Source organism: Bidens hawaiensis, unplaced genomic scaffold (assembly GCF_021521415.1).
Source record: "Bidens hawaiensis isolate Kalapana, Puna unplaced genomic scaffold, B.hawaiensis_p1.1 tig00009619_1, whole genome shotgun sequence".
Classification (NCBI taxonomy): domain Eukaryota; kingdom Viridiplantae; phylum Streptophyta; class Magnoliopsida; order Asterales; family Asteraceae; genus Bidens; species Bidens hawaiensis.
This window is the reverse complement of record NW_027491720.1, coordinates 14,314-29,327: the sequence shown is the minus strand read 5'-3', so window position 1 is coordinate 29,327 and position 15,014 is coordinate 14,314. Positions and strand designations below refer to the sequence as shown.

The window sequence follows — 15,014 nt, the reverse complement described above, 5'->3', positions numbered from 1 at the left end:
GAAATAATAGTTTGGACAAATCACTCAACCTCACTATTACCCACCAAATGCCAAGGTTCGAGCCTGACAAAAGATAAAAGAAATGGAAAGAATAAAAAAATTGGATGTTTAAGAAAAAATAATGGTGTGGACAAATATGATAGATAGCATGTGAAAACGGTCATCCTCATGAAAAGAAGAGTTGTAGAATCTAAAGTTAAAAATGTGAAAGTGAGACCTTACACGTGGGAAAATACTAACCATGGCTTGTGACTCTAAACGTGATGTGGCAAAATGGGTTCTGCAAATCACACAAGTATTAGACGTCCCAAATGCTAGATATTTTCATCTCAAAAGAGGAAGAAATTAAGATGATTTTAAAGCTCAAACAACGTTTCCTCACGTCACGTCACCACGTACTACATCAAGTATCAACGATTGGTACTTCATTATACTTAAATCTTCAGGATCGGCACTTCCTGTTTCAAATTCATTTCGGCTGACTGGCCAAGGGGCGTTGCCTCATAAGTTTATAGTATTTACTTTTCAAATCACCCATTTTGATAAATAATTTTTCCACCCCATCCACTATGGTAAAAAAAACCTCGACTAGCCAAGAGGCGTTGCGTTATAAGTTTATAGCATTTAATTAAAGTTATTTGTATACTAATCAAGCTATAGAGTTATTATATCATTCTACGCAACTAATAAGGCGATAAACACAAGAACACTTAGATCACAACTTGCATCAATAATACAAATTAAACAATAAATTACGTCTATATCAATAACTAAAAACTAATTAAACAAGTTTCAACTAATCAATACTAATCAATATTTTATTTATTTACATATTATTTTAATTCATATGAAGTAACATTTTGAAAACCATAGCTACTAGAGATCACAAGTCAGATCGATCGGAGAAATCCGAAGCAAGCCGAGACGCAATCGCAGAGTGATACATGGCATCATGAAACGTCTCCGTCTCCATCGTCAGCATCCGAAGCTTCCTCGCCTTTTCATCGGTGAAGTTCGCAGAAGCGACTCGAGATTTAAGACTTTTCTTATCATAATCTGATTCAGAATTGTCTCCGGATGTGTTGGAGAAACTTTTTTTATTATTTGCCTTGGTTTTATCCGAGTTTGTGGAGTCAATGTAGTCGGGTTCGGATGACCAACCGAAGAGCGGGGTCCACCAGCTCTTGTGGGGTGCATCCGACCTATGGTTGCCCGAGGTAGAGGCGCCGGAGGATGATGCTCGGATGATGAGTGATGGTTGAATGGGCATGAGATTTGCTGCCATTTGTTTCTTGCAATGCCGTTATGGATTTGATGGTTGATTGGTTGATATGGGTTAACTGTAGGATTTGGTTTATAAAGGGTGAGCAGTTAATGGCTAACACGTTAGGGGTCGGTACACGGTACACGCATCTCGTGTTTTTTTTCATTGATATTTTTGCTTTATATTTATTTATTTATTTTATTTATATTAAACACTACTTGTTGTAACATACAATACGTTAATCACACAACGTTCAAACTTTTGTGGGTTTGGATTCGAATGGTTTCAAATTCATTAAAAACAATAATGACTTAAAGTTACTGGTGTCAATTCAGGTAACAGTGAGATTAAACTCTATATTGTTGTTGAATCTTCATTATGGATTTATCATGTAATATCGTGTTACCTGGTGTTGACTAAACGCTTACTGTAAACTCTATATTGTTGTTGAATCTTCATTATGGATTTATTATGTAATATCGTGTCACCTGGTGTTGACTGAACGCTTATTGTATACTCACTGCAAATTTATTTACTTTATATTTTTTTCAAAAATGTAAAATAATAATATAAAGACGTTAGTGCGAGAAATCATTACTAACAATCAATTTTTATGTTTTTTGTTTTTTTCCTTTAATAATATGGTAAGGATTTAATTCTTATATTTGGTAAGTAATTAAAGTTTTAAAGTTTCATTTTTGTTAATATATTTATGTGCTAACTAAATTTATAAAACATCATTATTCATACTAGAATATTGGTCCATGTTACATACGAATGGAAAATATTTCAAACGTTATATATATATATATATATGTAGATACTATAAGAATGTTTTACCTTGTTCTCTACAAAACCACAAAATGTAGGAAAAAATTGTTTAAATGATGGAATGAGAAATTGTAATACAAATAACTGAATTGCTAAATAATAGTCATATTATAAAATGGAACACAAAATCAATTATAAATAATTAATTGCGGTCAAAATCGGTTTCTAAATCATTTGAAAGGAAATAGTTGGTTATGATTATAGAAAACATTAATTAGTGAAGTTATTATTTTAGAAAATATTAATTAGTGAATTATGTGGCAATTCTATAGATGGAAACCGGCAATTCTATATGGACATGCTAGTTAAATGTCATGTGAATATCTTATATTTGTTTAATAGTATAATAAAATTTATTTATTTGTATAAAAGATACAGATCTCAAATCACCTTTAATATAAAGGGTGCATCAAAAAAGGTCGTTGATAAACTAATTGTAAACTAATTGACTATACACCCTTTATATAAAAAAAATAGTCAATAATTATGCATTGGTAATTACAACTATGTTAGTTTTAGGCTTCGGATATTCACACCCCCTTTGACTTATTCACACACCTTTGGAATCCATACGATCGTGTGACTCTTATACAATCGTATTAGACTACAGCTTTTGTCAGATTCTCGCAGGATTTGTCTGCTGTCTAGGAACATTCCATACGATAGTATGGACACTATACGATCGTATAACTCGTTTTTTTTTGTTTTTTGTTTTTTTTAACAATCTGTAGCTTTCGTATGAACTTTGGGTTTGTGAGGTTTTTAAACAAGCAACTATACGATCCTTTTTTTAGGACGTGTGAGTTTTGAGAAATCGTATAGCTTTGGGTAAATGCATGTGTTAACTACCCGATGTGTTAAATACCCGTTTATTATTTGGAACTTTGGGTAGAACTTTTTTAAGAAATTATAACTTTAAAAGGCTTGAACTGTCACACCCCGACCAAAGGCGGCAGAACATGCCGAGGTGTAACGATTACTCATAAGCACATGACACTATTAAAGCGACAATATTTAATAAACTCATTTCATTTCACACCATCGAAAATGTCACATAACAATATTCATAATAAGTCATAACAAAATATAGCAAATCAAATATTGTTCTTTTTTTTGCTAATATCCTAATGGTATTTGTGACGTTTTCTTCAAGTGTAACATCCCAAATTTGTATATATATATTATACTCTATGATTTTATTACTTGATATATATCAATTGCTTTGATAAAATAAACCAATGTACATGAGAATTGTTTATTTCAATAAGTTTATGATTATAATGTAACATTATAAGACATGAGGGACCTAAGGTGCAAATCTAGATACTACATAGAAAGATCCGGATCTTAACATACGTATGTTAGTGTGCGTTAAGTGTGTTTGTGCGTGTGTTCCTGGTGCAAAAGAGAGAAATTAATAGCAATGAGAAGCTTTCAACAAAATTGAAAGGATTACACTATAGATTCAAGTTTAGTTCAACTCTAGATCAGTGGATGATTAAGTGTAAAGTAAGAGTTTTTGGGTTTTAAGTCTTCAATTGAAATTGAGGTTGTTTGCATGTGAAGTAAAATCCATAGAAACATGAACTCGATTATTTACTTTCATTAATATTGTACTCTACATGTTTTATTAGAACAAAGAACATCTATCTAACATGGTTTAGAGATCTGGCACAAATATATTGAAATTGGGTGTTCAACTTTAGAGTGTTCTTGAGCTAAAATGGGTTTTTATTATAAAAATTGATGACATATGTGAATGAAAGTTACTACCTTGATGTAAAAACGTGATTTTGATTTACTTGAATGGAAGGAATTGAGTTTTAAGGATGAGATCATGTTCATAACACTAAAATCTAGAAGTCTTAAATTCATGCACATAAGGAGTTCGATGAAATGCCTCAATGAAAGATATTGGTGAAATTCAAGGGATGAATGCTAGCACTAATTGGATTCTAACTAATGATCTTAGAATACAAAATCAAGATTAGTATTAAATTGAATTGAGGTTTGTGGATATAGATTTAAAATGATAAGTGAGATATTTGTATGATTTTTGATTTATGTGGTGAATTTATATAACAAGCTCATGAACTTTGTTGAGCTTAGTGTTGTATATTGGCTTTCATTATAGCTTTGTAGTCGAAGCGTGGAAGCTAACGGACCGAACAGAAACTTCATGATTTAGTTTATCCTACGGGCGAAGGTGAGTACCTCACATATTCTAGTTTAGTAAGTGATTTCTTACATCCAACGTATGTTAAATGTAATAAATGACAAATAATTTATGTTGTTGTCCAAAGTGTGTAGTCATGAGCCGAGGGGTATTTGGGGTAACAAATAGTTATGAATGTATGCAAAAAGATTTAGCGTCATCCTTCCCGACACATTTTTTTTAGCCCCACAAAATATTTCAAGTCAAAATGAGTTGTTTAAGAGGTCATATCTTGCTTGCAAAAATGATTTACACAAGCTGTCATAAACAGGTCAGCCCACTTGTGGAGGCTGTTTCGAGGTCTTAGCCAATTCAATTTTACATGGATTTTTGTCAGAAGTTAGTAAACATCATAATGGATTGCTGGTATATTTTTATAGATTTTTCTGAAATGATTTTATGTGTTGTTTAGATTGGTTCGCCTATAAAATAATGATTGACAGCAATCAGGTCAGCCACTCGCAGAGGCTGTTTGAAGGTCTTAACCATTTTATTTTTACATGATTTTTGGTGAGAACCTTTCTAACATCACAATATATTTTTGATTATTTTTATAGATTTTTCTGAAATAATTTTATGTGTTCTTGCAATTAATTTGTCTATAAAATAGTTGCTAACAGCAACAGCGTCAACCATTTGCGAATGTTGTTTAGTGGTCTTAACCATTTTATTTTTACATGATTTTCGGCCAGAGGTTAGTTAACATCATAATGGATTGTTAGTAAAAGTTATAGATTTTTGTTGATTTATTTGATGTGTTTACAATGGCGTTTTATTAATAAAAATAGTTGTTAACAACATTGTTGTAACGACATACGCCTAGTCAAATTTTCTTGTTGGTTTTGTCTTGTTATATTTTGGTTTAATCTTTACGCGTAAGTTTGTATTAGGATTCTTATATGATGTAATACTAACTTGTGGGGTTGTTTTGTCTTAGGTACTGTTCACAATGATCAAGCGCTCGGGATGATATCCAGAAACACATCACGAAGATTATTTAAATGATTTGCAAATAGTGTAAAAAAGCTGCAATTTATTTACTTTTATAGTAAATACTTATGTTTTTATACAAAGTGTATTATAGTAGTTAATGAATTTAACCAAGTTATGGTTGTTTAAACGAAAGAAAATTTTTGGGACCAAATTTCCGCGTGATTTAAAGTAATGTTAACACCTTTAAACTTATCTTTGTCTTTCAAAGTTTTTGATTGTTACATCAAGCATCCAAAATCAACCAAGATGTAAACCTGTAACATTTCATAAAATAAAGTCTGTCAACACAAAGGTTGGTGAGGAATTCATAAGTTTGAGCAACAATAGTATATATTAAGAAAAGCCACAAAACTAGTATACGAAACAATAAATAAGAGCTAGAAACTTGGATAAAATAGTTGTCGTTAACAAGTTAGCGACACCCAACTATAAGGGGATGTCAAATAGTTTAGGATTTTATAGTTATCGTTAATTGCATTACGTTAACGACACCTTGCCATGAGGGGTTGCCAAATGATCTAGGATTTATAGTTCCACCATCCAAAAGCGATAAACACATAGGCAAATAAACATATAACACCAAATCGAGCAATTATTCAAGTAAAGTATACAACAACGTTTGTGGTTTAAGACCCAAGTATAAAACATTTAGTTTAGATAAGATGAAATGTCACCCCCAAAACAAAAGATAGAAAACGAGGTATGAAGTTACTCACGTTCAAGTAATAAACTTGAAAGATTGATTATTTGGAGATTTGCCGAAACGACGAGGTTAACGTATGAAGCCTAAATAAAAGAAAGTCTTGGATTTAGAAAGGTTGTCTTGGAGATCTTTAAATAAAATAATTGTTGCAAAAAGTAAACAATTAAAGTTCAAGGTTTAAAATGTAACTATTTAAGAATTTATAATAATAACCCTTTAAAAATGTAAGTTTGCTCGAAACCGGGTTAAAGTAACTAACCTTAATATTTACTTAACCAATGTTAAGTAATAAGGTGGAAAAAATGCTAAAATGCAAGTTCCATTGGGCTAAATATACTAAAACGGGTCTTTAACGAGTGTTCGGGTTGTTGGTTCAGGTCTTGACGAATGGTCAAACCCAAAGTCAACTTTCCAAAATATTAATTCTTATGAGATAACTCACAAAAACTTTATAAGACTTAACCAAGTATGTAGATCTATTTTTTTAGAACTAACAACGTACGTTAAGCGAGTGTTCAGTTTTGTCGGTCCAAACTTTGTTATGAGATCAAGTTGGATCCAACATTTCCAAGTACTTAAGAAAATTATTAAAATCAGTTTGTAAACTATTTTTAAAGAAATATACAAGTCTTGATAGCTAAAAACAAACTTGTGTGTCTTAAGCGAGTAAAAATTGGATCGGTTCGGTTTCCATCTCACATCAAGCTCATAGATGGATTCCACATACCCATATATCATAGATCTTGTATAATAATGTACAAATTGAAATATTTAAGTTCTACAACTAAAAAGTCACAACAAGTCTTTTTTAACAAAAGTTCGGTTTGGTTCGCTTTCCATCTCACAATGAGTTCGTAGATGGTCTCCACATACCCATGACTTGTAATGTGAATAAGAAACTAAAAAGAGCAGAAGTTAAGCATAAATAATATGTTCAAGCAAGTTATGTGAGTGTATATATATCAAGAACACGAAGTCCTCCATGAAGTCTTGCCTTACGAGGTCCGAAACTTAACCAACCGGAGTCGGAGAAGTAACTACCAAAGGTAACAAGGGGTGTGTATTATATATATGTTGTACCACCATAAACAAGTATTAATAAGGTTAGATAAACAAATAAAAATGAAAGATTTAACTCAGTTTGACTTTTGAAAGTCAAACCTTCAAGAACACACTAATATTAACCTTGAATCTTTAATGTTTGAGAGAGAAATTGAAGTTGTAGCAGGTGTAAATGAGGGGGAAAGAATGTGTATATATAGGGGAAAGAGTTGGGTCAAATATAGATGATAATATCAAGAGTTTGCATGACAAAATGGTCAAAAACGAACACAAAACAACAAAAATACGCAGATGCTGCAGGTCCAGCTTCGCGATACGCGACCAGGTACACCTCCCCCATCGCGTAGCGTGATGGGGTACAGGTATGATGTTTTCAATTTTTCAAAAATGGCAATTTTGGTCCCTGCAGTTCGTTTTAAGGACCGAAATGGATGTTTTCAAGACCCAACAAGTATAAAACAATATTGTAACAAAAAATCCATCATTTTGATTATTTCCAAAGTGTCGGTTTACAAAATGGGTCGGTTTACATAATAAAAGTTTACAAAACGAATATTATTCGGACCCGAAATTGACGAATGTCACATGAACTTTTATAATGTATAACTAGTTGTTTGTCCTGTTCGTTCGGCTAAGTCAATCAATTTTGGTTTTTGTTTTTTTGTGTCCATACGTTCGTATGGGAGTCATACTATCGTATGACTCCTAATCAAACTCCGTACACTGCGCGTGCAAGTGTACTTTTGTTGTACTTTTATTTCATACGATCGTATAGCTCCTATATGATCGTATATAGGATGTGTGAGTTTCTAGAAAGGGTGTATGAATATCATGACCCATACTTTTATTCTATGCCATTGATGGTAAGTAAACTAATAGTGATTTTAACCAATCATATAATTTTTTTTAATTTTTGATTATTTAAATACAAGGGTACATTAGTTAAATATAATTTGTTTTATTTTGTAAGTAATACTCATTAATGGTTTAGTTAATGATAATTTACTAACTAATGGTAGTTACAAGTTATTATTATTATTATTATTATTATTATTATAAATCAACACAGGTATATGTGTGTATTCGATCAGACAAAATGGCGATTTATATGAGAATAATAATAAATTAAAAATGTAACGACTTGATTAATATATTTACACAATACATACGTTATGATTTTGGGTGTAATAATCCATAGCACATATAACTTTTTAAGTTTTTATGAATATATTGATCCACATAAACTTTATTTTGTAAAAACAAACCTTGTTATTATTACGCATATGATCTAAAATCATTTTATTCTAAAACATGGTTAATTATTATAATTTTTCTATTTGATCTCAAATGTAAAGTTTTTTCCCTTGATTTTAATCAACTATGGTAGTGTAGGCATTATGTAATGTGGATATAGCTACGTAATGTAGTGCAAGCATATTTATAAAATGTTCTTTAGTTATAACTAATGTAGTGTAGACATATCTAATGTAGTTTAGGTAAACTTTCAAATGTTGTGTAGTCATAACTGATGTAGTGTAGACATATCTAATGTAATGTAGGCAAACCTAGTATAGTGTAGGCGCACTTTCAAATGTTGTGTAGTCATAACAAATATAGTGTAGACAAAACTAATGTTTGATGAAAATTATCATACACACGTAATATAAGTTATTTGTTTGGTAAATATAGTAAATACTACATACCCTACTAGTAAAGAAAATTATCATGCACACGCAATATTAGGGCGTGTTCGTTTCGCGGAATTCAATGGAATTGAGCGGAATGGGATTTTAAATCTCAGAGATTCCTGTGTCCGTTTCACTATTAACTAGAATTGGAATGGAAAGAGAATCCATCAAATCCCATTTTCATAGGATTGTAAAATCCCACCAAAACTGAAATGATTGTTAAGAAATTTTTATAAACCCTAACCCATAACCGCTCTTTCATATTATCATCTTCACCACTGACTCTGCTCCACCGCCTCTCTCCACCACCATGCTCCACCGCTATTCTCTACCACCGTGAACCACCATCTTGCTTGTCTACTTCCACCGTCGTTCTTCTCCATCATCTTCTCCTCCACTACAGGTTAGGCTTTTGTGTGTGTGTGTTTTAGTTACCCTAAAGAATGTTGTTTTCTATTCACTTATCAAAAAAAGTTATTACTATTATTACATATTATTTGTTATTAATACATATTATTATTTCTTGATTGTGTTCGTTGGTAACATTTGTTTCATTGCTGTTACTATTATTATTATTATTATTATTATTATTATTATTATTATTATTATACTTTAATTTCAGTTTTTGTTTAAATTCTTGTTTAATCTTGGCTACTTTTTAAAGGGTTATCAAAAGTGTGTAAATTTTAAACAATTTTTAACAAATGTACATTGCACACCAACTGTTTGATGAAATGCTTCAACTAGATTTGTGCTTGATAAAATACTTTGATATAATTTGTTAGATATAAATTATCATAATATAGTTGTTTTAACAAATTTTAACTCGTTATGTGTTGGTAACGTGTAAATAGGAAATAGCTCGACTTAGTTTACAAACTCGCAAACGTAACCAAAGGAACACGACATTGATTTGGCATGGTGGAACCAATTTTTTACACATGTTTCTTTGCTTATGCTTTCACTTTACATGTTGGTAATGAAATACAAAATAGATAAACCACGGATTCGGGAGACATAATTAGTAGATGTGTTTCTCTAGTTTGTAATGTAGTGATTAGATTGCATTCAAGTTTGATTAAGAAGCCCGAACCTCTTCCCGAGAATTCTACTAATCATAAGTGGAAATGGTTCAAGGTATTATGCAATCATTATACTTTTTTTGTTAACTTGCATTAGGGATTACACATGTATAGTAACACTTTTTTGTACTTTTTGATTTTAGAATTGTTTAGGGGCGTTGGATGGAACATATATAAAATGTTTAGAATTGTCTATGTCATATTTTCGTATTTTGGTACTTTTATTAGTGGTGTTTACAACTTGTTGTCATATGTTGGAACGACTTTTATTCGCCTTTTGAAAACTTCCTAATCGTATGTTTGAACATTGGTCTTAGTATGATATGTTCTAGTTAGTATATGCAACAATATGTTAAATTTATTATTGGCCTAGACATGTATGATGAAGATGGGTGATAAGGGTTTTTGAACTTAACCGATTCAAATGTTTGTTTATGGTGATGTTATGACGTGTTATTGTGTGACAAGCATAAAAACTTATATATTTGATTTTTCTTATTTTCTCAAATTTTTTTAGTAGGCCTATATTTTTTATATTAGTTTCACTTTTTTAAAATTATTTTTTAATTTTTTATATATATTTAATATGTTTTTTAGTTTTTTTATTATTTTTTATTTGATTTTTAAATGACTTTCGATTGTTAATTAATTTTCTGATATTTATAGTTTTTAAAAGTATCATTTTTTTTGTTATTTTATTATTTATATGTTAGTAGATTGAAGGGAGATGAAGAATGAAGAAGATTTCAATTCCAATAACATATTAACCAACTAAACATATGATAGGGATTTCCAAACATTCCATTCCATTCCAATTCCAATTCCTAAAAAATTTCGTGAAACGAACGCACCCTAAGTTACTTGTTTGGTCAAAATGAGATGAACTAAAAATACCTTACCATTGAAATAATCCCTACATAGTATAATGCATGAACCTACACAATACACAATTCAAAATACCACACACACAATACATATATGAAACTAAACCGTAAAAAATAATCATTACATAGTAAATATATGAACCCACACAATAAACTATTATACAAACATTTACCCCCCCCCCCCCCCACCCTACACATACAACTTTGAATTCAATAGGTAACTACACTTCACAAAACCCTTACACATAATTGTATGTTTCTAATTTTGTTATGTAGGTACTATATGAAAGAATCTATAATATACAACCTAATGTTGAAAAAAATTAGGTGCTTTATGAATAAATAAAAAAAAAATAGCTTACACAACTAGAAATTTCAATAACAAAAAATATAATTTATTTGTAAAATTTTAATGAGGAAAAATAAATAATATTAATAAACTTATGAGCATTGATTATAGATTAAAAAATAACCATTGACTACATTAATGCTTGTTTAATGAGACCTACGTCATAAAAGACATGTCTACCCTTTTTAATAAAAAAATGTCATAAATATGTGTTTTTAATTACAATAATGTCAAGTCTATTATAGACAATTGATTAAACATAATTAATGGTTCAAATTTAGTTCTCGCAATATATATATATATATATATATATATAATTATAAACTTACAACATTAGTCATCAAATATAACTAGCTGGTGCAACTGAAAGGGGGGGGGGGGGGGGGGTTTGCTAAGTGTTAAAAAGTGACAAACTTAATTAACCTAAGTCCCACCAACCGTACCTATCTTCTTCAACCTTTCCCCACCTTCATTTGTTCATCACCATGGCTGCACATAGCCAGGACAAAGAGGAGGTGTTTGGGATTCTTTATTTTCATCAACTTATAACTTATAAACTTTTTGAAAAGTTAATAAGGTGTATATGGTGTTTGGCAAACCATAAGGCCTTATGGATTTTAACTTATAGAGAAGGCAAAATAAAGGGGTTTTGAAAAGTTAGGAATATGTAACTTATTAACTTAATGTGTTTGATTTAAACATTACACCTCCTTAACCCTCAAACCCATTGCACTCATTATAAAAAAGAGTGTCCTTTTTAGTCATTTTGGTTTCCCCCAACACATAAGCTAATCCAAACACTTTTTTAACAACTTCTATTAAAAAATTCATAAGTTTATAAGTCATTTTAACAAAAAATCCTTTTTCAATAAATAAGCAATCCCAAACACACCCAAAACCGAAATTCGTCCAATTAAAGGTAAGAAATTGTAGGACATCCCAATTTCCAATGACTACTTTTATGCCGTGAGTCGTCTCATGTAAGGTTGTTAGTGCCCCTGATCACATGGTGGTTTGTGGTGTTCGCTACTGGCGTGGCAACAAGCAAGGGATTCCCGCACTGGTTAGGAGACCACAAGTCTTACATAAATTCACGCGGTTTGGGAACATCTCATACAATAGTAATCAAGTTTCAAAAGTGTTCTAATTAGGTCACTCATGCATATTTATTCTAAATCGGGTCACTAAATCTTCAAATAGAGTCCCACCGATTTTTTTTACATCAAGAAAGAGATGAGTGATAAGATGTGGGGGTTGAAATTTGCAATATATGTAGTATATTTAGAAAATTTTAAATAACTTTAGTTATAATAAAATTCAAAAATAAAAAATAAAATTCACGTCATCACTCAACGTCAACATAAAAAAAAAGATAAAAAGATTTCGAATGTGAAACAAAAAAAGAAAAACGCTAAAAAAAACATGTTAAAACATTTAATTTAATAAAATTTGAAAATTGAGTGACTTAATTGAAACACTTTTTAAAGTTGAGTGACTTAATTGAAACACTTTTGAAACTTAATAACTAGTTTAAAAACATTTGATTTAATCACATTTATGTATTTGTTGTAAAATGTTAATTTAAGGTATTAAAACAAAAAAGCACAAACTAATAATTCAAGTTAGAAATGCTATGTGTCTATCAATATAATCTACGAATATGTTTATTAAGTTTAGGTTCATGTGTCCGAACGACTTTTTGATTAGTATAAAACTTAAGGACTTTTACCGGTTTGACCTGTCAATCAACGAACTAATACAACACATTTAACACCCCTATTTGAAGTCATTGATTAGACAAAGTTTCCTAGAAATATCTTAATATTGTTTCATTTTGGAACATTCTCTAAATTATTTTTCAAAAATATAAATAATAGTCGTATTTGATTTCAAAATTGGTGATATGTAAAGACAAAAACACTTGGCAAGGCAATCAGAATTTGAGTAGCCTTGTTAGGACCACACGTAGACAATATCGTGGTTCCTGCACATGTTTTACAATTAAACTTTCAAAACTTGTGTACGTAAGTAGGTTGTAACGTTGACGTGGTCCTTTTGAATGAATATACGTTATGGGTTTCGTATAATGTTTCTTGTCGTATTCAAACATCATTTTCTTATGCATTTATAAAATCATTAGAAAGGAAATACATATTGTCACAAACATGGATTAAACTCTTCATAATACTTGACACAATAATCACATACAATAAGTTCTGATTTCAATATGAAATCAAACAGAAAGCAAACTACAGTGAATATTCCGAACAAACCAGAAAAGAGAGATCAAATCAATAACACGGTGATATGACGAACTTAGAGACAAACTAACTAGGGAGATAATGGGTAAAGTGTAATTGAACACCTCTGGGAAATATCTCCCACTCAAAACGTTATTGTTAGGATTAATATGGGCTTTCTGACTTGGGCCTTGTACTATCTTCTTGGACACAAAAACTCCTAGTAAGTCCACTTCCATCCAGCTGCTCCAAAGCTTAGGCCCAACGCACTTATTAATTCTTTCACAAAAAACCATATGCAACATACAAAGAAAGACAATATTAGAATATAAAACATAAATAATAAACTGAGAAAAGTGACAATAATAAGATAAGTGTCACATTTTAACATCCCCCCATAGTTCATTAGGCAAACATATCAGTCATTCCAAGCTTTCGACACAAGAAATCATGTTGCACCGGAAATAATCCTTTGGTAAATATATCTGCAAGTTGATTTGCAGATTTTGCCTTGACAACTTGAATCATTTTAGCTGAGATCCTTTCCCATAAATAGAAAAGATCCACTTTAAAATGCTTAGTCTGATCATGAAAGATCGGATTGGCAGCAATAGAAATAACAGCTGAATTATCACAATGCATTTTGACAAGTATGCTTACACAAACCTTAAGCTCAGCCAACAGATTTACAAGCCACACTATCTCACCAGTAGCAACACACATTGACCTGTACTCTGCTTCGGCAGAAGATCGTGAAACGGTTAACTGTTTTCTACTCTTCCAAGAAATAAGAGAGTTTCCCAGTAAGACACAGAAGCCCGTAATTGATCTTCTACTACTTCAACATTTTGCCCAATCAGAATCTGCAAAAGCCTCAAGCTCAAAATTACCCTCTTTACTTATCATAATACCACGACCAGGAGCTTAATTTCTTGAGATATCTTAAAAGTCTTAAAGCTAGTCTCAAGTGTGAACTTGTTGGGCTATGCATAAACTGGCTTAAAAATTGAACAGAGTACAAAATGTCTGGTCTGGTATGAGACAAGTAAATGAGCTTTCCAACTAATTTTTGGTAGCCAGAAATATTTTATAACAGTGTGCTATCTTTTTCACAAAATGAGTTCACAATGTGATTTTGTTCAATTGGAGTATTCACAGGCTTGGTGCTCGTTAACCCAAATCCAGCAAGAAGTTCAACACAGTATTTTCTTTGACTCAAACAAACACCATTTGGTGAATATAAAACCTCAATTCCAAAGAAAATTTTAAGGATCCCAGGGTCCTTTATTAAAAATATGTTTCTTAAAAAATATTATATTTTTTCTATTTCCTCTACATTATTTCTCGTGATGACAATGTCATCCACATAAACAAGCAGCACAATCAAAACATCACCAATAGACTTAACAAATAATGAATAATCATATTTACTTTGAACAAAACCTACTTCAACTAAAACACTTACCAATTTGTCATTCCACATTCTTGGAGCTTGTTTTAAGCCATACAAAGACTTAGTAAGTTTACGTACTGTAGATTCAGATTTAGAAAAGTAACCATAAGGTAGACTCATATAGACATCTTCATATAAATCCCCATATAAAAAAGCATTGTTCATATCAAGTTGGAAAATCGGGTATTGAGGTACCATAAAAATATAAACTATATGTTAAAAATGGACTTAGTGGAGGTTCATGCAAAAA

The 15,014-nt window shown here is 31.1% G+C and overlaps 1 protein-coding gene across 1 annotated transcript; it reads right to left on the bottom strand.

Moving 5' to 3' along the window:
- Positions 1–883: 883 nt before the first annotated feature.
- On the bottom strand, positions 884–1,285 carry LOC143533130 (uncharacterized). The gene has a single exon (XM_077027992.1). It carries the CDS (start codon positions 1,283–1,285, stop codon positions 884–886), a length of 402 nt encoding a protein of 133 aa, XP_076884107.1.
- Between the last annotated feature and the right edge of the window lie 13,729 nt (positions 1,286–15,014).